General features: G+C 33.1%; 3 protein-coding genes and 1 pseudogene across 5 annotated transcripts; 3 read left to right on the top strand and 1 right to left on the bottom strand.

The window, feature by feature from the left end:
• The first annotated feature begins 295 nt into the window (after positions 1–295).
• Positions 296–3,875, top strand: RRP41L (3'-5'-exoribonuclease family protein). Of its 2 annotated transcripts, none has more exons than XM_078303705.1 (7): positions 296–648; positions 888–966; positions 1,303–1,405; positions 1,611–1,731; positions 1,961–2,049; positions 2,140–2,289; positions 3,537–3,875. In XM_078303705.1, the coding sequence occupies exons 1-7, from the start codon at positions 516–518 to the stop codon at positions 3,621–3,623; spliced, it is 762 nt and encodes a 253-aa protein (XP_078159831.1). In that variant the 5' UTR covers positions 296–515; the 3' UTR covers positions 3,624–3,875. The 2 variants fall into 2 exon arrangements, with proteins under 2 accessions (XP_078159831.1, XP_078159830.1); XM_078303704.1 differs by having other exon boundaries at positions 450–648; positions 3,534–3,875.
• Positions 3,876–5,725: 1,850 nt separating this feature from the next.
• Positions 5,726–6,142, top strand: LOC144555205 (oryzain alpha chain pseudogene; annotated as a pseudogene).
• A 7,583-nt stretch (positions 6,143–13,725) lies between these two features.
• LOC144556179 (uncharacterized) lies at positions 13,726–15,463 on the bottom strand. Of its 2 annotated transcripts, XM_078304684.1 has the most exons (3): positions 15,307–15,458; positions 15,134–15,261; positions 13,726–14,199 (listed from the first exon to the last, which is right to left on the bottom strand). In XM_078304684.1, exons 1-3 carry the CDS (start codon positions 15,376–15,378, stop codon positions 13,989–13,991), a joined length of 411 nt encoding a protein of 136 aa, XP_078160810.1. In that variant the 5' UTR covers positions 15,379–15,458; the 3' UTR covers positions 13,726–13,988. The 2 variants fall into 2 exon arrangements, with proteins under 2 accessions (XP_078160810.1, XP_078160809.1); XM_078304683.1 differs by having other exon boundaries at positions 15,134–15,463.
• Positions 15,464–21,437: 5,974 nt separating this feature from the next.
• Positions 21,438–26,487, top strand: LOC144555392 (GTP-binding protein-like protein). The gene is made up of 10 exons (XM_078303699.1): positions 21,438–21,744; positions 22,151–22,204; positions 22,572–22,745; positions 22,999–23,070; positions 23,504–23,563; positions 23,737–23,846; positions 23,951–24,250; positions 24,817–25,008; positions 25,749–25,800; positions 26,182–26,487. The coding sequence occupies exons 1-10, from the start codon at positions 21,703–21,705 to the stop codon at positions 26,230–26,232; spliced, it is 1,107 nt and encodes a 368-aa protein (XP_078159825.1). The 5' UTR covers positions 21,438–21,702; the 3' UTR covers positions 26,233–26,487.
• Positions 26,488–27,649: the final 1,162 nt, after the last annotated feature.

The raw sequence follows: 27,649 nt of genomic DNA, 5'->3' as shown, positions 1-27,649 counted from the left end.
TCCTACGCTGTCTACATGTAAAATAAGAATGTAAACGGATTGAATATTAATCTTTTATATTTGAATTTTAATGAATATAAAATTTGATGTTTTGACGGCTAGAGATATAAATATAATTTTAAATAAGAAAATGAATATGTCTCAATCTGTAATATTTTTTATTGCAAAGTGCAAACCAAAATTTTAATTTGAAAACGGATACGAATTTGCAATTTGATTTTTTTATTTATTTATTTTATTGCAATTTGCAACTCAGTACGTATTGCAGTGGATGTGAATTCCTTGGCGTTGGTATTGCAACAGACGTTATGAACCGTTCGTATTGTAATTAGATTAGCGCTCATCATCATCACAAAATAACATAGACCTATTCCTAAAACCCCTACTTCGTTTTTTACTTTCACTTTCCCTCTTCCTCTTCCTCTTCCTCTTCCTCTCCCTAGGCCTAGGCCAAGTTTTAAGAATTAAGGTACTGACTACTGAGTGAGTAGTAGGTTGAAGGCGGCAGCAAAGAAATGGCAGCAAGCACCTATTCGCCGTCTCAAGGCACCGAGAGGAGGCAGCGCCAACAGCAGATGCGCCGCCTCTCCATCCAGTCCGACTGGGATCGATCCGACGGCCGTTCTTTCATCCAGTGCCGCCCCGCCTGTTCGTTCTTTACTCTATCTCTCTCTTTTGACTTGGGACTGTATGCGTTGAAGCTGTTTCAAATACGCTTCCCCTTTCATTTATATTCAATTTGGGTCGTCTCCCATTGATGAACTCTTCAATTTTGACCAAACCAGTTTGTTTGTTGTGGGACCTTGTTGGTTCAGTAGTATAATTTTTCTAGTCATTAATGGTAGTTAGAAATTAAATAAAACTTAAACGGCTTCTATTTGTTGCAGTTCTTCGAACAGGTGCTGCCAATGCTGCATCAGGATCTGCTTATGCTGAGTTTGGGACCACTAAGGTTATTGTGTCAGTGTAAGTTACTTAAATTAATTTGATCTTTTATCAACCGGCAGGTTACTGTTACTGTTACTGTATTACTGATTGCTTTTACCTCATTTTGGAGCAACTTATTTCTGTATTTGTGTTTTCTTGTCTAGAGTTGCACCAATGAGGGTAGATTAGACACTTTCTAAAAATTCATTTTGTGATTAGTTTGGTTTAAGCAAGGCTCACTTTTTGCTAATTCTACAGTAATATGGATGAAACAAATAACTCACTTTAAATGAGTACATTTGTGTAAAATATTCACAAAAAGTTCCTCACTCAAGTACTACTTGATTATTTCCCTTCTTTTAATTTAACAATCAGGTTTGGGCCAAGAGAAAGTAAGAAAGCTATGATGTATAGTGACAATGGTAGGCTAAATTGTAATGTGACCTTCACAACTTTTGCTACCTCTCTTCGTGGACAGGTAATTTCAATATTTTACCAAATTTACGAATAGTTACTTAATGGAAAACATAAATTAACATCAAGGGATAATAGATTTCATTACCGGGAGGGCAACATTTTCAGAGTATGATAAAATTTTGAATTGTGATTCGACTATTTGAGACATCCCCATTAATCACACGTGTAATTAGTGCCCATGCCTGATTAAAAATTGGGATTTTCAGGGGTCTGACAATAAAGAGTACTCAGCCATGTTGCACAAAGCATTGGAGGGGGCAGTAATTCTCGAAACTTTTCCCAAAACCACTGTTGATGTCTTCGCATTAGTGCTAGAATCTGGTGGAAGTATGTCAAGTTTCTTAATTTTTTTTATAAAAAATATTTTATAATAAAAGATACTAAACACCATGTTATACCTTCCAATCTTGAAAGTAACACTTTATAAAAAGGTACAAAACCTTAGTAGACCAAGAATTTTGAAACAAAACCTCAATTTAACCCTACGAGTTCTTCATGGTCCATAAATAATTACTTGTTATTCAAAATAATAAAGTTTATTTTTTTTTTACTGCAGGTGATTTGCCAGTGATTATATCTTGTGCAAGCCTTGCCTTGGCAGATGCTGGAATTATGATGTATGACCTTGTTTCTTCAGTTTCAGTGGTATATTTTTTCTCGTGAACTATTTTGATCCCTTCATGATACCTAGCTCTGATTTACCAGTGATTATATATATTTTTTTTGTTTAAGTAGTCGTGCATAGGGAAGAACATATTGATTGATCCGACAAATGAAGAGGAGGTTTGCCAGGATGGAAGCTTGGTGCTTGCATGCATGCCAGCCAGAAATGAGGTCACACAACTCACTCTAACTGGAGAGTGGTCGCTGCCAAAAATCAACGAAGTATGTCTTTTTACTCACTTTTGTACTGCACTGTCTAAGTGAAATGTATTAGATCGTCTTTAATAGGGGTTTAACAAATCAAATGTCAGTAAAATTTGTCAATGCACTGCTATATTTGTTCAATTAACAATGCATACAAACTGCTTGCTCCCATTTGGCTTAGCTTTTGTTCAATTTGGGCTTTTACAAAAAACAACAAAACAATATTATAAGTTATATATTATTTTTGTCAAATGCTTATACGGTATATAATATTTTTTGGAGTAGAACTAGGGTGTTCTTACACCAGATCTTCCGTGAGCCTAACTCCAACACCTATGGGATTGGCTTCAAACGATGAATCTAAACCAATGAAACCGATCTACTAGAGTAATGCATTTACATGCAAAATTTTAAATTTTCGAATTAATTTAGTATAAATTCAAGTGGTTAAAAAATGATGAGATATGAACGCATTAAAACGTTCTTTTTTTACTGCTCGACTTTATACCAAGTTAATTCAAAATTTTATAAATTTGACATGTAAACGCATCACTGGAGAAGTAGATTGGTTTCAATAGTTTGGATTCGTCGTTTGAAGCCAATCCAATAGGTTAATATAGAGTTAAGCTCATCAAGAGGCTTGGTGAGCTTAAGAACACACTAGTTCTACTCTATTTTTTGTTACACTTGTGAGTTGTGACATTGATTAATTATTCGAAAACTATTTTGATTTCGATTGTGAAATGAGGAATGGCCAGTTCTCATAATGTATTTGTATTATTGCCAACTTGCAAGCTTCACATACAAGATTCAGTACCATACTTCCATTTCTAAAAGGCTTTTGTATTTTGAGGAATGGATTCATTCCCTGGATTAAATCAATCTTTTGGTGACATATATTATTGGTAAAGGTCCAATGTCATGGTTAATCCAAAAAACCCATGGGTGTTTGAATGAAGCAAGTAATTGTATGACAACATTTGGCATATACTCCAAAATTTACTTGCTGCATCACCTAACTTCGTTGTTAAAATGTAAATTGATACATGCTTTCTGAAGGAGCTCTCTTCAAAACCAAGAATGTACCAACTAAAAACAAACAAATGTCACACATTCATATTATAGGTTACTGTGAAAAATAAGCGCGTCGTCGAGCATAGATATGTATAGGTGTTATTGTCAGACTTGTAACCCATGATTTTTACCTTTCCATTTATTGTCTGACATCTTGTTAAGTAGTTTCTCATCTAACCCCTGTTAAGCAGGCTATGGAGCTTTGCATGGACGCTTGCTTAAAACTTGCTGGTATCATGAGATCATGTTTGAAAGAATCAGCCAACTTGTCAAACTAGTTCTTATGCCTTTTAGTTTTTTTTTTTTTTTAATTTTTTTTATGTAACTTTTCAGTCCTTTTTTAGCTTCTATTACTGGTTGTTAAGATAACCCATTGATATTGTTTTTCTTGTTATTGATCTGGGGCGGTTTTCTTTATAATCTTTACTGTAGGCAATTGCTAATCTGTTCAAATTGTAACTTGTTTTCATCTAGAGAAGCACTCTCTATAATTGTGTTGTTTGATGCAACCTTTTACTTAAAGAAACTTTCACCATGTTTGATACAATCTTTGCACCTGGGGTTTGCTGTTTAGTTTTGATTTGTTTGCGACTATGTATTCCGGTTAATATATTACTAATATTCGAATAAATTATAGCCACATCTAATAATAAAAAAAACTTGGCAGATTACATTTTAAGATTGCTATTTTGGTTGATTATTTCTAGAATGTCAACTTATCCTTGAGAGCTGTGCTGTTCAAGATTTGTTTTTGTTTAATTTTACATTACCAGGCTATCTATTTGCCAGAAGAAAACAGGAAAAACGATGTTTGACAAAATTAAATATCTTTCTATTCCGGGGAATTAATTGTTGTTCATTGAAAAATTGAATATTTCTTATTTTTTGGCTTGACTTTTATATCACTATCTACAGTATGCATTTCACCAGGATCCAGGAATGAGTAGCTGGTTTTTTCAGTGTTTTTCTTTTTGTTTTGCTTGTGAGAACATATATCCATGCTGTACACTCCAACGCAAATTCTCTTTCTAATTGAATTGAAAAAAAAATTGATTTCAAAATTGATAAATAAATAGTAGATCCAAAAATATTTATATTATATAATATGACTATATTTGCTGTAAAGAGTCTGTCAATGAAATGCTCAGAGGCTAAACATCCTTATAAAAACAGTTAACCAACGACCATTTCATTTCATCACCAAACAAAACCTCCAAACCTTTCTTCAAAGAAGTTGATATAGCAAAAGATCTGATGACATTTTCATATTCTGGCTTAGCTACTGTTCTTTTACTGTTCTTCCTTGGCCTCTTCAGTGAAGCTCCAGCTTCTATAGCTGCAGCTGATGATCAACTGTTGCTCGCGTTTGAGAAATGGATGACTGACAATGGTCAGGTCTATCAGAGTGCTTTTGAAAAACAGAAACGCTTTCAAGTGTTCAAAACCAACTTTGAATACATTGAATCCATGAAAAAACAAACCTGGGCGTACATATACTGTTAGCCTAAAATAAGTTTGTAGACGTAACAATTGATGAGTTCTTGCAGAAATATGCCACATACCGAGCTCAAAGTAGGTCGAAAGTGTCAACTCCATTCAAGTATGCAAACTTGACTACAGTCCCTGCTTCCATTGATTGGTGAACTCTTGGTGCCGTCACTCCAATTAAAGATCAAAGTAATTGTGGTAAGTTAAATTCAAATGCATAAATAGGATAGTTTTCACCATCTTTTTATTTTGAAAGAAGAAACATCTTGCTTTCATTAAGAGTTTACTTGAGTAACTTAATTTTTGGATTAGCCAGAAAAATTTACATACTGAAAGAAGGGAAGGGAGAAATACTGACTATATATACTAAGAGGAGGGATCAAGTTACAACACTTGAAAGTTACAACAAAGTTACAACATCATTTTTTTTCATTTTCAAAGTCCAAATTGTCGATCCAAACCGTTAGATATTCAATCTATATTAAAATGTGCTTGCGGACAAAATTTTACATTTTTTGAAATTTTTTTGCTATTTATTAAGATGGGTACAAAATCGCTGTTTTTATTAAAATTCTGCACCATTAAAAACAGCAATTTTGTACCCATCTTAATAAATAGCAAAAAAATTTCAAAAAATGTAAAATTTGGTCTGTAAGCACATTTTAATATAGATTGAATATCTAACGGTTTGGATCGACGATTTGGACTTTGAAAATGAAAAAAAATGATGTTGTAACTTTGTTGTAACTTTCAAGTGTTGTAACTTGATCCCTCCTCATATACTAATTATAAATATATTTGTAGGTAGCTGTTAGGCATTTTCAGCTGCAGCTGCTATTGAAAGTATAAATCAGATTAAAACAGGACCATGCTTTTAAATGGGTGCTTGACAATGGTGGCATCACAACTGAGGAAAATTATCCATGCATACACCAGCGGTACCGAAAAGAAAAATCAGAGGTGTGATTCTACTAAAACCAGTGACCATGCATTAACAATAACAGGTTACCAGTATGTCACACCTTATAGTGAGCCATCTCTTAAGAGCACCGTTGCAAATCAGCCCGTTTCCATATCGATTGATGCAGGAGGCTCAGATTTTCAATTCTACTCTAGTGGAATCTTCACTGGTACCTGTGGAACAAGTCTAAATCATGTTGTGCTTGCAGTTGGGTATGACACATCTAACGGGACAAACTACTGGATTGTGAAGAATTCTTGGGGTACTGGTTGGGGTGATTCAGGTTACATAAAAATTAATGCAGAAGGATATTTCAAGTACAGCTGGTCTATGTGGCCTAGCCATTGAACCAAGCTATCCTACAAAATGAGTTCCATGCTGAGATTATGCGGTGGATTTCTCGGTTTCTTGCGTGTTTCTCGTGAAAGAATTGTATTATTAATTAATATTTGGGTTGATTTTCGTTTGTTTACTTGTGTTTGGTTTTCAGATTGTCTTCTGATTGCAAATGAAATAAATTAATTACTTGCAAATAAAATATATATGGTTCATTTCTAGCATACACCAATTTGGTTGAGACTAATTAAGGCTTGATTGTTGTTGTTGTTGTTGTTGTTGTAAAAATTATATGATTTGCAGCGCAACAGAGAATGAATTGCAAATATAAACTAGTTTAATTAGGCTGCATGCATTTATACTCGTCAGTATACGACTTTTACCCTTTTACCCATCAATTAATTAGTATTCAGTTAATAATGAGTTAGGCTAATATGACACTAGTGTTATATCAAACTAAATAACACCACATCTTAAACCCTTAGATCTGCTTTAAGATTCGTACTATCCGCTTTTACTGTTCAAGCACTTCATTTTGTACAAATTTTAAAGCAGATCTAAGAGTTTAAGATGTGGTGTTATTTAGTTTGATATAACACTAGTGTCATATTAGCCTAACTCGTTAATAATATAGTTTCTTTCAAAATATGTAATTGCAAATATAAATACTAAAATAAGCTATCTGATGTACTTTTTATTGTGCAGTTTTTCAATCTTGAAATCAAATTAGTCGTAGTATTTCTTTATTAAATTTGGTATCTACCTTCCTCCACAATAGTTACTTTTGACTCTCGCGGATAGTGATAGATTGTTGTAGACAATTAACATGCATGTGATGTGCCATACTGCCATGTTGTGATTAAATCACATAAAAATGATCACATGACAGTTACACCGTGAAGGTTGGTCATATTTAACCAATGTAGTCATGTTTGGACACACTTAACTATTTTTTATTTATTTTAAGTTTGTTTAAGGAAGAAAATTATAAAAATATGAAAAAGTTTGAAAAAAATTGTAAAATAAAAAATAATATAGTAAAAATATTTAATGTGTAAAAAAACAAATTTTTTTGTCCGTACTTTGAATCCATATTTGAAATAAATAATAACAAAAATTTATATTATTTTGGTTATGTGTAGTTTTATTTGATAAAGTGCTGTGTTGTTTCGTGTCATGTATCATGTTATCTTTTAAATGATGATCAAGACATATGATTAAACAAAGTACACGATTGACAAGAGTTACAACAATTCATGACATGTCGATCGTTAGCAGATTCTTTATAAAAATAAAAGCACACACACTCAGTTAGATGCCTTGTATATTTAAAAATAGAGTTAATTGCTTACATATATATCCATCATAATTTTAGAAACTTAATTATAATTTCTCAATCGATCTTAATATGCGAATATATATATATATGCTATTTTTAATTATAATTTCTCAATCGATCTTAATTATAATTTCTTCATCCACTTCACTTAAGTTTCATGTAAAAATAGGACTAATTGCTTACATACTTATCATAATTTTAGAAATAAAGAAAATAAAAGAAGTATGTAATAGCTAAAAAATTAATTATGCGGTCCTGCCTATTTCATATATAGAAATAATCTTGCCTACTTAATTAAGACTCAATAACAAATTAATTTCCTTATTTAAAGAAAGTTAATTATAGACTCAATAATTTTGTAACGAAAGTTAATTAGAGAATGTTGGTAATTTTCTTTCACCACCCTATAAATTAAGCCAACAAAACTATTCCTCTCAAACCACTGACAAATTAAATTAATTAAGACTAACAAAAATATTCTTTTTTCTTTCTCGATTCTCAGCCAGATGACATATGTTAATTGTGCGGTGGTCTCTATTCCATATAAGAATTATATTTTATTATTTAATATAATTTATCTCCAATATCTCAAAATTGCTTTTGAAATAAAGTGTTATCTTATTATTATTTTTCTAATAAATCAATAATAGTAAATATTAGTAAACAATAGTTTTATATAGGTAAGTGGACATGACTATACTTTATCATTCTCTGTATTAATAGTGTTAAAAACTTGTATAAAATGCAAAAATTATGCTTTATCATTTAAATTGCATGTCAACATGCTTTACACCAATTTTTTTATTAATTAAAAATAAATAAATAAAATATCGTAAAAGAAGATTGACTTGACAGAAATTCGATCCATAAGAAAGAGGAATAATTGTGCCGTCTTGGACGATATAAATTCGCCCGTTCCGATTACTCCCAAGAAAAGAAAATAAAATAAAATAAGGGATGGTATCGTCAGTTCCGCCTAGATGAAACAAAAAAGAAATAAAATTTGGAAACGTTGTTGTTTGTTGCGGGACATATGTTTTGGAAGATATATATCATGACTTCATAGATTTTTTTAGTTGGCAACAAGTAGGGGTGATTAATGAGCGAGCATGAGCGAGTTAGGGTATGCTCATGCTCACTCATTAAATAAATGAGCGAGTTTAAATGAGCGGATAAATGAGCGAGTTGTAAATGAGTGAGCTTTTAATGAGCGGATAAATGAGCGAGTTGTAAATGAGTGAGCTTTTAATGAGCGAGTTATGAGCAGCTCACGAGTTATGACTTATGACTCATAACAAAATTATATAGTGTGTCCACGCATAACAAAATTTGTTAAAAGTCATCATAACAAAATTTGTTAAAAGTCATCATAACAAAATCCAACAAATTGTCATAATTCATTTAAATGAGTGAGTTGTTATGACTATTATTTGTTTCGGGATTTAGGCGGAGGTTTTGGTTCTGCCAATTTACAAAAAAAATGAATATGAAACTATGAATATTAGTATATTACACACGATTAAATGTTATATTGTGCTCACTATATTACATAGGATCAAATATGAAACTATGCTTACTATTTATCAATTTTAATGAGGCAAGGTTGATGTTACACAGAATTACATAGGATTAGATGTGGCAAGGATTAGATGTGGCAAATGTTTAATGAGCGAGTTATGAGCGAGTTGGGTCATGCTCATGCTCGCTCATTAAGTAAATGAGCGAGTTTAAATGAGCGGATAAATGAGCGAGTTTAGGCGAGCTTTTAATGAGCGAGTTATGAGCGGCTCACGAGTTATGAGCGATTTACTCACCCCTAGCAACAAGTTCAATTTAAAAGTTACTCATTTTATTTCTCGTTTATTGGACGGGTTTAATTATAAGGGCCTAATAATTGTACTTCAAATAAAATTTCTGAGCGTGTTCTCCAAGTAGTTTAACAGAAAAAAAATTCAATGTTATCTAATTTTCATTTCCAGCGCTAATATCTAAATATTTAAAGTTTTGTTTATAACATTTTACAATGCTACTCGCAAGCATTTAAACCTCTATTTGCAAACATTAAAACTCTAAATCTGTATAGTTTTAACTCCTAACTACTTTTGTTTTCAAGCCAAAAACGGAAAGATTTCTTTCACCCATTTTTTTTTCTCTGATCTTTCTCATCCATTTTCTGAACAATCCGTGTTGAATTTTGCAAATCTAAAAATATGAAAGTTTTTTATTCGATTTTCTCTTTCAAATGAGATCCATTAAGAATAACTTTCGAATTATATTTGTGTCGTAATTTTTTTTACCACTTTAAATCTTTGTGACTTTCAGTTTTTTTTTTTTAATTTTTGCTTCAAAATAATTTAAACCTCTGTTTACAAGCATATAAATCTCATGTACAAGCATATAAACCTCATTAATAACCAGGGTTCTAAATAGCGGCGCTATAGCATTTTCGAACCATAAAAGTTATGGCGTTATCAGCGCTATAGCGCGCTATTTCGCGCTATAGCGGCGCTATTTGGGAATAGCACTGTTTTTTCAGCCGGCACGCTATGACGCAATAAACGCTATTTAAACCTTTGTTAATAGCACTTTCAATCTCTAAAATAAAACATATAAACCTCATGTACAAAGAATTAAAACCTCAACAATAACATTTGAAAGTATATAAACCTCAACAATAACACTGCATTTACAAAGCTCATTTACAAAGCATATAAATCTCATGTACAAATAATTAAAACCTCAACAACAACATTTCAAAGCATATAAAACTCAACAATAACACTGCATTTACAAAGCATATAAATCTCATCTACAAAGCCTTAAAATTTTAATTGTTGTAGACTGAGATTTAAAAACTTGAAAATTTAAAATGCTCATAAGTTTTACTAATTGGGGATATTAGTGCTAAAAATGGAAGTTAGATAATATTAAAAGTTTTTTGTATTAAACTAATTGGGGACGGATATAATAGGTCGGTTACCAGAACATTTATCTTATTTATAGACTCGATCGATAATTTGGGAACGATGATTAGAGAAAGTTGGTAATTGTCTTTTGATCACCGACTCACCACCCTATAAATTAATTAAGCCAACAAAGCTCTTCCAATCTCAAACAACGACAAAATTAATTAATCAAGACCGGCCAACAAAAAAATCCTTGTTTATTTCTCGATTCTCATCTCGAATGGCGGATGAACGGTGGACTGACTATTATAATGAGTTCTATTTCACTTATAGTTATATTTTGGATGAACCTGCTTCGACGTCCAATGCATCACAGTCGCTAAAAATTGTTGAAAGAAGAGAGGAAGAGGAAGAGGAAGAGGAAGAGGAGACGGAAGAAGAGTGCACAATTTGTCTTGAAAAAATGTTTGATAATGAAAACAAAGAAAAAGTGGTAAAGGAGACGCCATGTGGGCATAGATACCATGGCGAGTGCATAGATACGTGGTTAGAAATACACGTATCATGCCCATTGTGTAGGTACAACATGACAAGGGATGATGGAGAGGAGGAATTTCCCCAAGTTGAGATGTATATTTCAGATGAAGAGCCAGAGGAAGTTGAATTGATTTTGAGAATTAGCTAGTCTTAAGTCCAATAGGGTTTTTGTTTTAGGTTTTCATTTTTCATGTTTCATTTGGTACTGTCAATCCAAACCTCTTATAGAAAGGTACCAAAATACAATAAAACCGGAGTTACATAATAGTGCCATTTGTTTTTTTGATGATTTATATAAGGAAAGTTACATAATAGTCATAGATTTTCTGAAAATACAATAAAACCTATCTAAGATAACACAAAAACCGGAGTTGGTGCCAGAATTACTAGCAGGCGCCTGGCACAATATTCTGAGAAAATGAAATTTAAAAACTACTTCTGTAAATTGCATCTGACCTCTTTGTCAGCATCATTCTGTCTCCAATTTGTTGAAATAGTAGTAATCTTAGACATTCCGGATCTAGATGCATTTGGATTCCCATTTTGCCCCTCGCCAATAGCAGTTTGAGTTCAATCATGGACCTGTATTTGCTCCTGGATAGCTTCATGGATTGTGAATATAGCAGGATCCAGGCTACTGTCAAATTCACCCCTCTACCTATGAGATCCCTTGGCTCTCCTAGGTAATTTTGTGTTACCCTTCTTGCCCTTGGCTCTCTCATCTCTGTATTGCTTTGTCTGACATATCAAGATTGAGGTCCTGAATACTGAAACCAGAATGCTTAAAACTAGAGGAAAAGAAATACAGTGACTAAGTGTGAGAGTGAAAGTTTGTTCACAATAAAACATCCAAATCGATAGATACCTTTAATTATGATGCTTTTATTGTGTTGGTCACTGCAAACGTGTGAAAGTTTCACTAGCTTCAATTATATAAAACCAATTATATGTTTTGATCCATATGTTTTATGTGTGTGTGTGTGTCTGGTAAGTGATCTCTGTATATATGGATTTTTCAGAGGAACACGGCTCATAGTATTGTTCTGACTGTGAAATCGCCTGTCTTTAAGAGGTTAATAAATAATTTGATGGCTGAACCTAGCAAGGAGTGCCTCAGGCTCAGGCTAGCTCAATGAATTAGCCAGGTTGTCTTCAAAGTACTGCTCCATTTCATGTATACTGATGCTTTAATTTGCCACCACTACAGGAGCTCTTCGATAATGATTGGCCTGAAGGGAATTAATGTGGACCTACATGAGCTGACTCAACAAGTAGTGATGGCAGCCAATATGTACAAATTGGGTCGTCTCAAACGAATATGTCAAGAGAAGTTAGCCAAGCACATTTTTATGGAAACGGTTGTGAATTCTCTCGATCTAGCACACAACTGACAACTACGTACGACTGCCCACACCTGAAGGAGGTCTGTTTTGAACTTGACAGTAAGCCTGAAAATGTCATAGAGTTCATGAAATCAGATGGGTATGTGGAACTAATGAAAAGATGCCCATCTCTAGCTTCTGGTAGAATATCGAGAGTTTGATGAAACAGAGAACCGAGTAGCTTGTTAGTGTTCTGTTATCGTTGCTTTTTTTTGTCTTGCATGAATTTCTCAACAATTAAGAGTTGATTGATGCAACTCTCTGGCAGCTACTATTAGTTTTTCCTTCTTTTTACTACTCTTTTTTGCCCTCGGGTATCTATCTATCATTTGTTAGGACATGCATGCGCGCGCTATTTTGTGGGGTATCTTGTCTTAGTTAATTGATATTGAATGCTATTCTGTTTGTAGTGTGCTGCATCTGGATTAGAGGAACTTAATTATAGTCTGTTTCAGAACTTGAATTAATTTTCTTTGGTTCAAACAGCTAGCTAGCTTTTGATTATTGAATTTGGCCATTCTATCAACTCTTCTAAAGGTTATTTTTATTAATAACTTTCTTTTCACAAAAGCTCTTTATTTTCTGTATATTCTTTAGCCCCTAATAAAATATGAAGTTTTTTTTTTATTATTTAGCAATTTACATCATGGAATTCTAATATGTCCAATATCGCATAATTCTTTCTAGTTTTTTTTTTCAATAAATTAAAATCAGTCAACAAACTCACAATAATTTAATTATAAAATTTGTGGCATCTTATCATCTTACCACGCACATTGAACGCTTTATAACAAGATAACAAACTCATAGCTCAACATAATCTGGATGTTAACCTTGTTACACGCTAGAATATATATGCATGCCTTCTAATCTGATGTTATCTATTTCCTTTTGAGCACCAACCTAGCTAGGCATTTTATAAGTAGATAAATTGTAAAGAGGCATGGACAGAATAATTAAACATATATATATAATCATTTAATTACCTCCCAGAAATTAGAACATTCATTTCCAATTAATCTAACCAAACCCCTATATGTTAATTTACAGTTCATTATAATATATAGTAAATTGATATGAATTAATTTGTGAAATATCGATGGGAATAGGTTCTGTCTTCGCAAAATTCACTTTTAATCGACAAAACCCTCTGATATTAACAGCTAATTAAGTTCCCATATTGGGCCTCCAAAGCCTTCTTCGTACTTCATTTAAGTATACAATTAAGAAACAACCACCCCTCACTCCTCACTCCTCACTGTAAAATTGTAAATGTACATCATACCAGTATACCACCTGCTTCATTCATTCATGCAACACCAAATTTTAGCAGAAAGGGATCTCATACGCCTACGGGCTTCTCCCTCAAAAAAAGAAAAAGAAAGAAAGAAAGAAAGAAAGGGATCTCATAGCCAGGCAGCACATAATTGATAAAATCAACAGCAGTAACATAATAGATAGAATTCACAACAAATGTTTTCTTTCTTTACAACAAGAGAAAAGAAACCATGTATAACAAGAAACCATCACCTGATGAATTTGCTCAGCAAACTCCTTGCTCTGACTAGGTCATGTGAGCACAAAAAAAAAAAAAAAATACTCCCAAAAAGTTCAGGAAGAAAAATTAAAAAATCCCTGAGCAAATGTTGAGTCCACCAAAGCAACTTATATACAAAAAGAGAGGATTTAACACTTTAGAGTTCGGCACTAGAAGAGTCTCTCTTACGGCGGGGATGAATGGACATGGTTCGCTCAAGTTTCTTCTTTGCTGTGTGAGCCGCTTTGTTAACAATCTCAGCCGCAGATTCTGCCGCTTGCTCCACAGTCCCCTCTGCCATCTTCCAGCTCTCTGTTGCTGCCTCTGTTACCTTCCCAGTAGGTGTACTTGCACCGCCACTCCTGTACCTCTCCAAAAAGAGAACTAAATAAATAAGCTACTGATAAAGGGGGTTGATGCAAATATTTCAATATCTTGATTTGAGGCACTGACATTGGAATAACCAAAATAAATGGTCTCCCATTTGGCCATTTGTATCTCTCCTTGCCACTGTTAAACAAAATGAATTTGAGCAGTCTCTCCCTCTTTCGAAAAGAGAACCAATAATGAACAGTTCCAAAGGGTACCATGATCAGACAATAAGGCTATACCGACATTTACTATTTTTTTTTTTTTAATAGTAGACAAGAAGTTGTTGCACAAAAAAAAGAAAAAAAAGAATAAACAAGTAGTCAACCAGTGGAGTGCCCCCTTTCATACTATCCTCTCATCATTTAATAACATCATCTTTGTTCAAATCTAATTTCAGTCAAGGTCTAAATATCAAGATTGAGGAAATTGGAAATATTCACCAACTTGTAAATTGTTGCAAAATGCAAATTTTGTAATTGTCATTATTACAATGATTAACACATGAAGATCTGACAATGAAAAAAATTTTGTTCGATAAACAATGAAACATTGCATCATGATAGTTTTCGGTATGCATGTATCAAATTAAACAGGTGATAGATCAAATCACATCCCAAATTAATGCCGGCTTTAAGTTCTAGAGTTCACTTGTGGCAATAGCAGGATTGCCAAAGAACCCAATTCTACAGTATTTTAGGAAGTTAGAAGCATGTATCATGCTCAAGTGAATATTTTAATAATTAGAATTTCTGACGAAAATTTGAATTTGTCCCAAGCAAGCAGTTGACTAAGCCATTCAATTGAACCCCTAAACTAAAAAGAAACCACCTCCCACCCACAAATCATAATTATAGGTACTGATTAATCAGTAGTACATAATTTAATTTGTAAAATTTACAAAATGCAGAAAGAGATTGAAATTAAACTAACCTAGATTCAGGGCTATGTTTAAAAAGAGCGAGCCTAGCTGGCCAGGACCGGATCATATCCCACCAGCTCATCAGACCAGTGAAACCGATGGCCCGCTCGACGGGTAATTCACCAGCTGAAGCCTCTGATTTCTCCCTCGCATCTCCACCTTTGTCTCCGCGCGGATGCTCCGACAAAGCCTTGGATTGAATTACCAGAGAAGAGGCGATAAGAAACAGCAGGAATAGAGGAATTATTTTCGCCATTGTTAGTTGTAAGAGAGAGAGGCGAACCTAGTACGGCGAATTTAAAGGGAGATTGGGTCTGGGTCTGGGTGTACGTGGACATGGCGGGCGTGAGACGTGGCAATGGGGGGGATCGGAGATGGCGTCACTGCGTCAGTGCTGGTCCAATAGCGGTTTGACTTGAGTCGGTTTTAAAGTTTGATTCCTTCCTTCCTTCCGGAAGTACCCTGCAGTGCACCAGCAAGAAGCAAGGAAGATACATTAATTTACAGGTTTGCTGGTGAGTTGGACGAATCTTTATCTAGCCCAATATAATATAATATCAGCTCTATTATTAGAGGTCAAATTTCAGTCTGGCCCAATAAAATTTTAATTTTGTGTTTATAAAATGTCAAGCTGTATTGTTAGTAGTGGGAAAAATGATACGGCGGAGCTGACTCCGTTATGTAACGACACAGTTACGATCGATACGAAATGGTATGATAAGCGTGTCGATTACATGTTATGACTCGCGTGACCCGTGCTATGATCATTTATGTGTTGTGATCATTTTTAGAAAATTTAACACGGCACAGCACGTCATGCGAAAGATACAGTCACGACACGTGATCATGCAAGTCCCGTGTAATTAGGACCGTTAAATTTTGAAGAAATGATGAATTTTAAATAAACTAACTCAAATTATGATAAAATGGTCATGCGAGTCACGTTTAGGCACAACGTGACTCACGTGACGTGACTATTCGTGTGCCGTGATTACTCCTTGATATTTGAATCACGACACAAATAACTTGATCACAACACGGCATGACACAACATGTTTTTTTCCACTCTAATTATCAGGGGTGAATTTAAAAAAAAAAAGATCATGTAAGCAATTCAAACAAATATTTGAGTGGTATGATTATGGAGAACTTATACAATCTGAGACCCGTTATCATTTTCTCTTAATCCATGAGTTAGGTTTGGTGTTTTCTTATTTTCAGTGTTGTAATACAGAGATGGCTCAAGAAATAGTCAGAGAGCAATATAAGAATCATTAGTTGTCTTTATTTATCTACAGAATTTGGTAACTTTTTGCTGATTTTTTAAATTTGGTGATCAAACATACGATGACAATTTTTCTTTTGTTTTTTCTTAACTTTGTTTCTAGTTAGTATGTTTTCAGTTTTTTTTTTTTGGTAAATTTTGACGGAAATCACTAAATTTTGTCTTTTGTCACGAATTAGTTACTCAAATTTAATTTGTTCCAATTAAGTCACTGAATTTTTTATTTGTCTCAATCCAGTCACTCTATAACTTTTCGTTCAAAATAATAACGAAATATTCTCATTCCGTTAATATTTATGGAATATGCCAATTTCGTTTGTATTTTAGACGGATTGAGAATATTTCGTTAGCATTTTAGACGAAAAAGTCATAGAGTAACTTGATTGGAACAAATGAAAAAGTCAGCAACTTAATTGGAACAAATCGAACTTAAATGATTAATTTGTAACAAAAGACAAATCTTAGGAACCTTTAGCGAAAATTTACCCTTTTTTTTTAAAGAAAGTATGTTTTCAGGTTTAGTATTGTAATTTTGTTTTGTTTCTCTTTATATGTCTTTTAGTATGATAGTTTTTTTTTTTTTAAAACTTAATTTATTACATCATACTAGCTAAGAGTGTGAATCTCAAGTTGAAAAACATGAATAGATTGTGAATTCTATATAAATAAAATTTTGTACATTTTTTCGTTCTATTTTATATATTAGAAATAATATCTCCACGTAGAAACACAAATATATGTTGTTATGACATTAAAAATGAGATATTGCAGTCTGAGGTGTAATGACTATTTAGTTATGAGTGGGTCTATGGTAATATGCATATTGCAGTCTGAGGTGTAATACAAAATTTAAACCTCTGAATTTTCATCAAAATTCGTGTTAAGAGATGCGCTAGATCAAGTGTTGGATTTAGGATTGTTCCCGGCCCGTCATGTTTTTATGGTTGGGTGGTTGTTATTTAATTTGGTCCAATTAATGTGATTAATAAAATGCTTGATTATTTGACTGATGTTTTTTGTTCCGAATTGCATGTGCTTGCCTCAGTAAATATGTCACTTTGCTAGCTTGAGTAATAGATGTTAAGAATAATCTAATTGTGAAGTAGTGTTTTTGCTGCCAGCCACTCAAGTAACTGGGTTGCTCTTTAATTTAACTATTTAGCTTCCAACGTTTATGCAAGTCATTAGCCTTTCTTTGCCCTTCTTTTCTTTTGTTTCCTTCTTGCTTGCGCAAAGAAATAACAATAATATTGTAGCGTGCAATATCAACTGCATGTTAGCCTTGGTCAGGGGTGTCAACGGGTACGATAAAGATTGCAAGGCCTTTATTTTGTTTCCTTTGGCCTTATCCTGCAAAGAAACAATTCAATAAATTTTGAAATAACAATAAGTGATATGATTATCCATGAATTATTGATAGTCACTATCAGAGTTTCAAAAAAAGAAAAATTATCCATGAATTAGATCAATTTTAACAATTTGGAAAAGAGAAGAGGCTTCAGCTGTTTCATGTAGATTCAGGTACAGGCGCCTCAGCAATGAGGTACCAGTAGATTCAGGTACTCTGACAATAATGGTAGGAAAAGAGAAGAGACTGTTTCATGTAGACCGGTATGTTTTAGACACGGATCCATTCAGGTGCCTGATGGAGCTTGCCCTTGCCAAAACCAATTGCGGGTATGAATATTGCAAAGATGTGATTTTTCTTGATTTCGACGCGATTCTGTTTGAACACATGCTTTGGCTCGTATCGGAGGACTACTCTGCTTCTACTACTTGTCATTCTAATTTGATGCTTCATATGAGAGCAATACTTGATTTCTATTCTCAATGAATATATTTGTACTTTTTTTTCATAATTTACCCTCCAAAAACAAAATATACGAATAGTATTAATTTTAGTTCATGTTTAGAACTTCCTATATATATATATATATCAGGAAAAGAACTACAAGTATCTTAATTACATTCTGTGACTAGTTCAGATCTTTATATATATAGTGAGGTTATTCTCTACTTAAGTATTTGTTCCATAATTTGGGTTCTCTACAGTATCAGTGTTTTATTCTAATTCGGATGTCACTGGATTATATTTTAGGTCAAACTCTGAAATATTTAATTACAAATTGCAATGAAAATATATAGGAATTTGATTACAAAAGTCATCCAAAATACGATTGGTTGTTTACTTGTAGAGATGTTACAAAAGTCTCTCTCTCTCTTTTTTTTTTTTTTTTTTGGAGATCTTCGCAGAGGATGTTACAAAAGTCGGTATGGAAATTATGATCGATCAAAGCTAGTGGGTTGTGCTATGTTTACCGAGAGAGTTTGGTGAAGATAAGTCTATAATTTATTAGATTGTTTTTAAATGACGAATTCAAACAGTTGAAACCGATCTACTTCACGAGTGATGCGTGCGCATATAAAATTTTGGAATTTTGGAGTTTATTTAGTACAAAGTCAAGTAGTCCAAAAATGATAAAACTTTATTATTTTTTTTTACTACTTAACTTTATACTAAATAAATTTTAAACTTTCAAAAATTTGCATGTATACACACCACTCGTAAAGTGAATCGGTTTCGACAGTTTGAATTTGTTGTTTGAAACTAATTCGATAAATTTTAAAGTTTTTTCTTTTTTAAATCTTGATAGTGGCTATCAAGTGATTTTTTTTTTTTTTTTTAAGTTTGAAGTTGTGTCATCAAATTTTCTTGATGAGCAGAACGCATACTAGCTTTAGCTTTGTTCGAAAATATAAACGGTACAGTATAATTTCGTTGAATTCAGATTTATCATCTTAATTTACCTTTGTATGCATGTATGGTGATTGGTGACTAAAGAAAATTATTGCGGGCAGCGGGGATCAAGAGAAGCCCAAAAAAATTATCATTTAATTAATTAGTAAAATGTATTTTGGTTACTCTAAAAAAGGAGCAGGTTGTGGAATTTTGGATCTCCATCATATGAAATATATATAAATATTTGCCCATGAACAAATTAAAATATATTTAATTAAATTGAGGAATAAATAAAAGTATAGAGAGAGCACCTCCTAGTTGGTCTAACCACTCTGAAAGTTCAGCAGACCACCATCTAAAGTTCGTCAGGCCACAACAAAATGTTTTGAGGAGGTTATAAATGTTAGAAAAAATAATTATTAATACTATTGACCAGTTAAAATAAAATAAAGTGCTAACTAATCATAACTATTTGAATGTAATCATTATAATATTAATAATGATATCCACGTACCTAATATGAGAAATTTCTCATCATAACATTTCTCTTAAGCATTTTTTTTTCCAATAACACATAAAGAAATATATTAATTTTTCTTACAGCCGCGAAAAATCCAGACTGAAAAATGTTGATCCGGATTATTTGTTGCAGTATTTCTAATAAATCAAATTGCATTGTATTTCATCTATTTTTAAAGAAATATATTTGACATTTCTAATATTTCAATACAAAAAATAAAAAAAATAGATTTGCTAAAAAAAATAATAACAGCCAAACTGGTTATAACCGGTTTTGGCTTTTTTTTTTTCAAAACATAAATTTTTAAAAAAAAATTATTTTATGTATTGAAATATTAGAAATGTTGAATATATTTATTTGAAAATAGATGAAATACAATGTAATTTGTTTTATCAGAAAGACTGCAACAAATAAACCGGATCAACATTTTTCAGGCCGGATTTTTCGCGGCTGTAAGAAAAATTAATATATTTCTTTATGTGTTATTGGAAAAAAATAAAAATGATTGGATTGTGAGTTATTGATCCCGGTTCAAAAGTCACTTCTAAGTAATTCAGAAAATATTGGGATCCTTCTAGTACATTTAATTTATAAAAAGTTGTATCCATTTTTGAAAAAAAATAAAAGCTTTAATTTATTTAATGATTGTTATTCAAAAAGAATTCTCAAATAGATACTACTTTTTATAAATTAAATGTACTAGAAAGATCACAATATTTTTTGGATTATCTAAAAGTGACTTTTGAACCGGGATCAATAACTCAGAATCTAAGCATTTTTATTTTTTTCCAATAATACATAAAGAAATATATTAATTTTTCTTACAGCCGCGAAAAACTCGGTCTGAAAAATATTGACCCGGGTTATTTGTTGCAGTCTTTCTAATAAATCAAATTATATTGTATTACATCTATATTCAAAGAAATATATTCAACATTTCTAATATTCCAATACAAAAAATAAAAAAATAAAAAAAATTCTATTTTGTAAAAAAAAAAGGGCCAAATCTCCAATTTATTGTACCTGCTAACTGGACCCTATATCCGGTTAACAAATAACCGGACCCTTCTCAAATTTCCGGTTACTCATTAATCGGACCATTTCTCGAGATTCGGGAATTGAGTGATCGGAAAGAAAGGCCTATTCCGGTTATTGGGTAACTGGATAGGATAGATTTCGAAATTCAATAAAAACTAGGATAGATTCTGTAATTTCATTATTTTTTTGGGCATTTATAAAATTTTTGGAAAATTATATATTCAAATCCTTTTCTTTTCTTCTTTAAAATTTTACTCTTTTACTATTTCAAACTTTCTCTTTTGTTCTTTTAGGACTCTTTTACTATTTTAAACTTGTCAAATAAATAAAATAGTGAAAAATGTAAATATATTCTCTTTTTCTTATATTTCACTATTTCGAATGTTTGTCGAACAACCTCACAGTAGTACAGATCTCAATGAAAATCGTTTTTCATTATCATATCAATACCATATTCGATAAGGTTTGTATAAGATTTTTTTCGTTAATTTATTGATTAAGGACTTGTTCATTTTTTGAGAATTATTATTTTTTTACTCTACAGAATTGGACATGACTTGTACGTTTGTCATTGATTTTTACCAAATTCATATATTACCATGTACTTACTGTGCATGATGGTGTGGGTTTCAAATTTGAATTGATACTGAAATAGAGAAAATTGATGTGCAGACGTTAGTCTTCATTTTTACAGAAAACAATAGTAAAATCAGAATTTTAAAATAAATATAACCTGAACCCGGTTTACATGATCCGAATTATTTGGTCCGTGGAAACAGACCGGTCACTAAAATAAAAAAAATAAAAAAAGAGCTTGGCCTTTCGACCGAGAAGCAACTAGAAGGTCGGCGATTGCCCTATGCCCCTATGCCCTTTGCCCTTTGCCCTTTGCCCTTTGCCCTTGCCTTGCCTCGCCTCGCCTCGCACTGCTCAAGTGAAAGTTGCAAACAAACAATACTAGAAAAGAAAAACATCGCACAGCAAGAAACGAAGCAAAATGTCGACGGTCATGCAAAAAATCAAGGATATCGAAGATGAGGTATACCCTCAATCTCAATCTCAATCTCAATCTCAATCTCAATCTCTCTGTTGCTTTTTTACTTATTAAGCTGTATAGTATATAAACGACAAATCAGAAGATTGTATTCAATTTACAAACTATTTCCTTCATTTTACTGGTATTTTTGTTGATATATGTGTTAAACCCTCGATGCCTGGAAGACAAAAGAGTTCAAGCAGATTGTTTTCTGCCTTTTTAGTTGTTAGAGCTGTAGATTTTCTAGATTGAGCTCTGACATTCATTGAAATGAAATGCTTACCTGGACAATTCTTTTTGTTTTTTTTCTAACTAGGACCTTTCTCAAATGAAATATTTTGGGTTAAACTATTATAGGTAACTATAACCTATGATGTTCATCTTATTCTTATTCTTCTCCCTTGTGCAGATGGCCAGAACACAGAAAAATAAAGCTACTGCGCACCATCTGGGACTTTTGAAGGTATACAATTTTGTCCTTTTTACTCCCTCGGTGGTGCACTAAACAACTTTTTAAATATTTTATTATGTCTTTTGAAGGTACTCTAATTTAGTCTCAAATTGAACCAACTTCATATATAATTGAATTGTTTCTAAGGCATGTGGACTATCTTAGTATTGTTCCACACTGGTTTCATACATTTTTATATATATATTTTTTTAAAAATTTACTGGTAATTGCTTATGGGGCTTTGTTATACTGTTTGTATGTACATTATTCAGGGTAATTGGAATAAATCAGGTGAAGTGGGGCATAGACAATTTTTTCATCAAATTAACTAATCATCACTTTTGTAACTGAAATGTTTCTTATTCTTGCATAAAAAAAGGCAAAACTAGCTAAACTAAGAAGGGAGCTTTTGACTCCATCCACCAAAGGAGGCGGTGCAGCAGGAGATGGGTTTGATGTGACGAAGAGTGGAGATGCACGTGTCGGCCTTGTGGGCTTCCCCTCTGTTGGCAAATCTACACTTCTTAACAAATTAACGGGTACCTTTTCTGAGGTATGTGTTGCCAATCTCTATGCATCCCTTTGTTTTTTTTTTTTTTCTTTCTTGCTTGTTTTACCAGAAATTCTTGACTTTTAAATTGTATTATATGCAGTAGTAATGCATCTTACCAATTATATATGATATTTTTTTACTAGAAACTGTTATTAGTCCATTTCTGGCTAACTGCGCTTGTTACAGTCTGGGTGCCTATGTTGAAGGAAGTAATATATTTCCTTTTTTTACATAACTATATGTGATTTGACAGGTTGCTTCATATGAGTTCACAACTCTAACATGCATTCCTGGAGTTATCATGTACAAGGGAGCCAAAATTCAGGTTATTGCTTCTATCTGTTCTTCTTTAAATTAAGGACCTGATAAGTTTTATGGGCTGTTGATCCAAACTCTGGTCATAGTTTTCTAGAAGTGCTTCTTTTGCTTTTCCCATTATGCTGTTTAATTCAGTTACGCGAGCTTAATTGTGGTTATTTGATGACTTAGTTGGTGCGATGCAAAAATATTAAGCTCTTTTCCAAATAATTCCCAAAAAAAGAAAAAAGCACATGCGCCGTGCAATACAATATGTGCATATATTCCTGTTCTTTTGCTGATAGAACCACGACAGTACCCTTTTTTGGCTATAATGCTACTTAGTCCTTTCTATGGAACATCGTCCAATATTTGTGCAATTTTTTTCTTCAAATATGTTTTTGCTCTATAAATTTCCCTTTAAGGCAATTTGTAATGTTATTTATTTTTATTTTTTTCAGCTGTTGGATTTACCTGGTATCATTGAAGGTGCAAAGGATGGTAAAGGTAGAGGAAGACAGGTAGTTAAAACTATATAGCTACTAACTTGCAACAATACTTCATTAAGATATTTTAATCTATACCATGTTGTATGAATAGGAATGCAGAACCATATTTTTTTAAAATGGATAATAACTGTAGTAATAATTCTAGTAATATATAATAATATTTGTAATGTTGTTGTTTATTTCAGGTTATCAGTACAGCTAGGACATGCAACTGTATTCTGATTGTTCTCGACGCGATAAAACCAATAACTCATAAACGTCTTATTGAAAAGGAGCTGGAAGGATTTGGTATAAGGTATTAATGCATTCTCAACTCTAAATTTTGTATTTTAATTGTTAAGCGGTACTGCTAATGAATGAAGATAATAATTTGCTGACTAAATTTAATGGCAAAGTCAGGTTAAATAAGGAGCGACCAAACCTGACTTTTAGAAAAAAGGAGAAGGGAGGCATCAACTTCACATCGACAGTGACGAACACGAACCTAGATCTGGAGACGGTGAAGGCCATCTGCAGTGAATACAGAATGCATAATGCCGACATCTCTCTGCGCTATGATGCCACTGCTGACGACCTAATCGACGTCATTGAAGGAAGCCGCGTTTACATACCATGCATCTATGTTATTAATAAGATTGACCAGATTACCCTCGAGGAGCTTGAGATCCTTGACAAGCTCCCTCATTACTGCCCTATCAGGTTTCTAAACTTTTTTTCTTTATCCGTGTTTTGTTAGGGTATTGGATAGTACCTACAAAGTTTCTCAACTATTCCAAGAAAGAAAAGCAACTTTTAGGTAGTCATCTGGTACAATGCTAAAGTATTATGCTGCTAATCTCTAGTTGAAGTGGGATTGAACTAAATGATGTAGATTTTAGGTTTCAAATGCACATGAAATGATATGATACAAATATTTTGCATATTTGCTTCACCAGTTCGATTTACTTCCACGTACAAGGAGATTTGTAAAGTTTTGAGATACGAGAATTGTCTAGTGTTGCATTTTTTTTTTTTTTTCTGGGTGCGTTGTTCAAAAGATTGTACTCAGGCTTTTAGCACTGGTTACTGGTGATGCTCTGATTAGTCTTGGATGTTGCTGTCTATTATTTTCACTTAGTTATCTGACTTAGGTAATTTGAACTCAATCGTGGCATTAATTATCTATGCATTACCAAAAGCATTATCGTTAATATTGTCTACTACAAGTTGCTTTCATCTTAAAGTTTATTTCCTTCTGTTTGTTTTTTTAATTGTAAAACAAACAGTGCTCACCTGGAATGGAATCTTGATGGGCTATTGGAGAAGGTGTGGGAGTATTTGGACCTGGTTCGCATTTATACAAAACCAAAGGGAATGAATCCAGACTATGATGATCCTGTCATCTTATCATCCAAGAGGACAACAGTAGAAGATTTTTGCAATAGGATTCACAAGGACATGCTTAAACAGTTCAAATAGTAAGTCCTAATCATTACTCGCCCCTGAAGAAAGAGAGAAAATTACAAAAAAAATAAAAAGAAGAAGAGCAAAACTGGCCCAATATTTTTTTTTTTCAAAACTTGTTCGTGAGGTGTGGCCGAAGTTTGAATAATTGGTTCTGAAAGGAGCAGAAAATAGGAATACTGAATAGAAAGGGTGAATTTCATATGCAAAACCTGAAAATGTTAAGCCATCAGAAGAGAGAGAACTTATATAGCCCCACAAAACCTATCTTTTATAAAGCATGAGGTGCAAAAGAATGTGCATTGCTGTCTCATTTGCTTTTTGAAAGAGACCAAACTGTCATTGAATTCTATGTTTCCAAAGCTTTACTAGATAATATTCATTTTGTTGGGGGGGTTACACGTGATGTTTGTTTGATACGTTTGTACTAGTCTCGGATATACATGACCCCCCCCAAGCCATCAGAAGAGGGAACTTATGTAGCCCCACAAAACCTATCTTCTATAAAGCATGAGATGCAAAAAAATGTGCATTGCTGTCTCATTTGCTTTTTGAAAGAGACCAAACTGTCATTGAATTCTATGTTTCCAAAGCTTTACTAGATAATATTCATTTTGTTGGGGTTACACGTGCTGTTTGTTTGATACGTTTGCACTAGTCTCGGGTATACATGACCACCCCCCACCACCAAAAAATAAAAAAGTTCATCAAATTGGATCACTAATGTGTTTTTCCTTTTTTATTAAATATACAGTGCACTAGTCTGGGGTTCAAGTGCGAAGCACAAGCCTCAAAGAGTTGGCAAGGTTTGTCCTCCGACAATGAGTTTGCATTTTAATTTTTTTTTCCCTCTTCCAGACATCAGCAAAATGAGACTAAAGAATCAGGGCTTAATATTCTGAGGATAATTGCTCTTTTTTTAACTAGTGGTTGGCTGGACATGGGAATTAAAATTATATAATTAAACAATACAAGAAAGTTATTCTTAAAATGTTGGTTGAGCACCTTTTATGTACAGTTCGACTAAAATCACTAAACTGTACTGAGAAAAAATAAATAAATAAACTTGGACAATAAAAAACTGAAACCTTATTGTATTGCCCAGGTTTACAACTGACCTAAATTGATGTTGTTGTTCTTTGATTTTTTTTTTTTTAATGCATTTTAATTGTTTTTTCATTGTGTAGGAGCATGAACTTGAGGATGAAGATGTAGTTCAGATTATCAAGAAAGTGTGATCACCTTCTATATTTTGTAGTTCCCGGCACAGCTTGTTTGGGTCCTTTACACCTCTTTTCTGTGTATTTTCAGTTTTAGAAATCTCTTGGGATTCTTCAAGTTTTGTTGCTGCTAGATTAGTTTTATATCCTGTGCTTTTGCTATATTAGGTTTATTTGTCATTAACTTAATAATTTTCTGTTTAGTAAAATTCTGAACTTGTATTTTATCTGGCATGAACTTGGGATAAAGAATTTTAGTTTGAATTTTGTTGGAGTTTATCATCTTTGCATGAAAGATGGAACCGAGCAGTTCCTGGATCAACCTAGCTTCATCTGCCATCATGTCTGACTCGAATCTGACATTGACCGAAATATAAGCGAGACTGGAGAGTGCTGATGTGAATTCGTCTTCGAAGACCAACCTGATCTGAGATTTAAATTTGTCTTTAATCTGACATCAATAAAACTATTTCAATCAGAGAGCAGTCTCTGTGTGCTAATTGATATGACTATTTCAATCAGAGAGCAGTCTTGCTTATCTTCTAGCCTATAACCGACCTGTCAGCATACAAAATGACGATGGATATTATTACAATTACAATGATCCTGGGGTGAGCGTTATGGCTGAACCCCTCTCTGATCTTTCTTTTATAATGTTTTGGCTCCTTTTTTTTTAAAGTGAATTGGGTAAGATTGCCGAATAGAATTTCAACTAAGCGATTGAGATAATGAGATTCTGAAATGAAATGAGAGAGAACCTTGCTTCTGGAAGGGTTTTAACCGTTCAAGTCATGTCTCTAGTTTATTTTTTTGTTCAACGAAGGTGGTCAAAGGGGACAGTAATTGCCTAATTGCTACTTGAAGATTTACTTTATTTTCTCATTTTGTCCATTAATTATAATTATTAACGAAGGAAGAAGCTTTTAAAATTATACCCGCCCCACACACACACACACCCACACACCCACACCCACCCTTTTTTCCTCGCAGAGAAAGGATGGTAGAGAAGACAACAAAAGGTGTTTTGTTTCTTCTATTGAGTTTTTTTTTTTTTTTTGACAAATTCAAAGTCAAATTAATTGTTGTCTCCTCTCGTAGCTCTCTCCGATTAAAATAATCAAATTAATTAGATCACAGAAGAAGACGGGGTAAATTAATCAACTTGATTTTTAATAATTTTCAAATTAATTGGGTACGGGTACATCTCGGGTACAAGGGTATACCGGTACGGGTATGGCGGGTATAATTTTCAAAAACCATACTCTACCCGTCCTATACCCGTACCCGTGTACCCTTGACGGGTAGGGCGGGTACGGGTATTTTTTTTTTTTTTTTGCTGTTTTTTTTTCTGGTTTTGTTTTTTTTTTGGTTTTTTTCTGAATTTTTTCTTATTTTTTTGGGGGGAAAAAATCAAATTTTTTGAATTTTGAAATGT

Source organism: Carex rostrata, chromosome 6 (assembly GCF_964058835.1).
Source record: "Carex rostrata chromosome 6, lpCarRost1.2, whole genome shotgun sequence".
Classification (NCBI taxonomy): Eukaryota; Viridiplantae; Streptophyta; class Magnoliopsida; order Poales; family Cyperaceae; genus Carex; species Carex rostrata.
This window is presented reverse-complemented; position numbering and strand designations above follow the sequence as displayed.

Coding starts and splice junctions, on each gene's coding strand:
- RRP41L (XM_078303704.1), top strand. CDS start 516: ATGGCAGCAAGCACCTATTCGCCGTCTCAAGGCACCGAGAGGAGGCAG. Junction 1,732..1,960: donor AGTGCTAGAATCTGGTGGAA/GTATGTCAAGTT, acceptor TTTTTACTGCAG/GTGATTTGCCAGTGATTATA. Junction 2,290..3,533: donor CGCTGCCAAAAATCAACGAA/GTATGTCTTTTT, acceptor ACCCCTGTTAAG/CAGGCTATGGAGCTTTGCAT.
- LOC144556179 (XM_078304683.1), bottom strand. CDS start 15,378: ATGGCGAAAATAATTCCTCTATTCCTGCTGTTTCTTATCGCCTCTTCT. Junction 14,200..15,133: donor AAACATAGCCCTGAATCTAG/GTTAGTTTAATT, acceptor CTTTTTGGAGAG/GTACAGGAGTGGCGGTGCAA.
- LOC144555392 (XM_078303699.1), top strand. CDS start 21,703: ATGTCGACGGTCATGCAAAAAATCAAGGATATCGAAGATGAG. Junction 21,745..22,150: donor TCAAGGATATCGAAGATGAG/GTATACCCTCAA, acceptor TCCCTTGTGCAG/ATGGCCAGAACACAGAAAAA. Junction 25,009..25,748: donor ATGCTTAAACAGTTCAAATA/GTAAGTCCTAAT, acceptor TTAAATATACAG/TGCACTAGTCTGGGGTTCAA.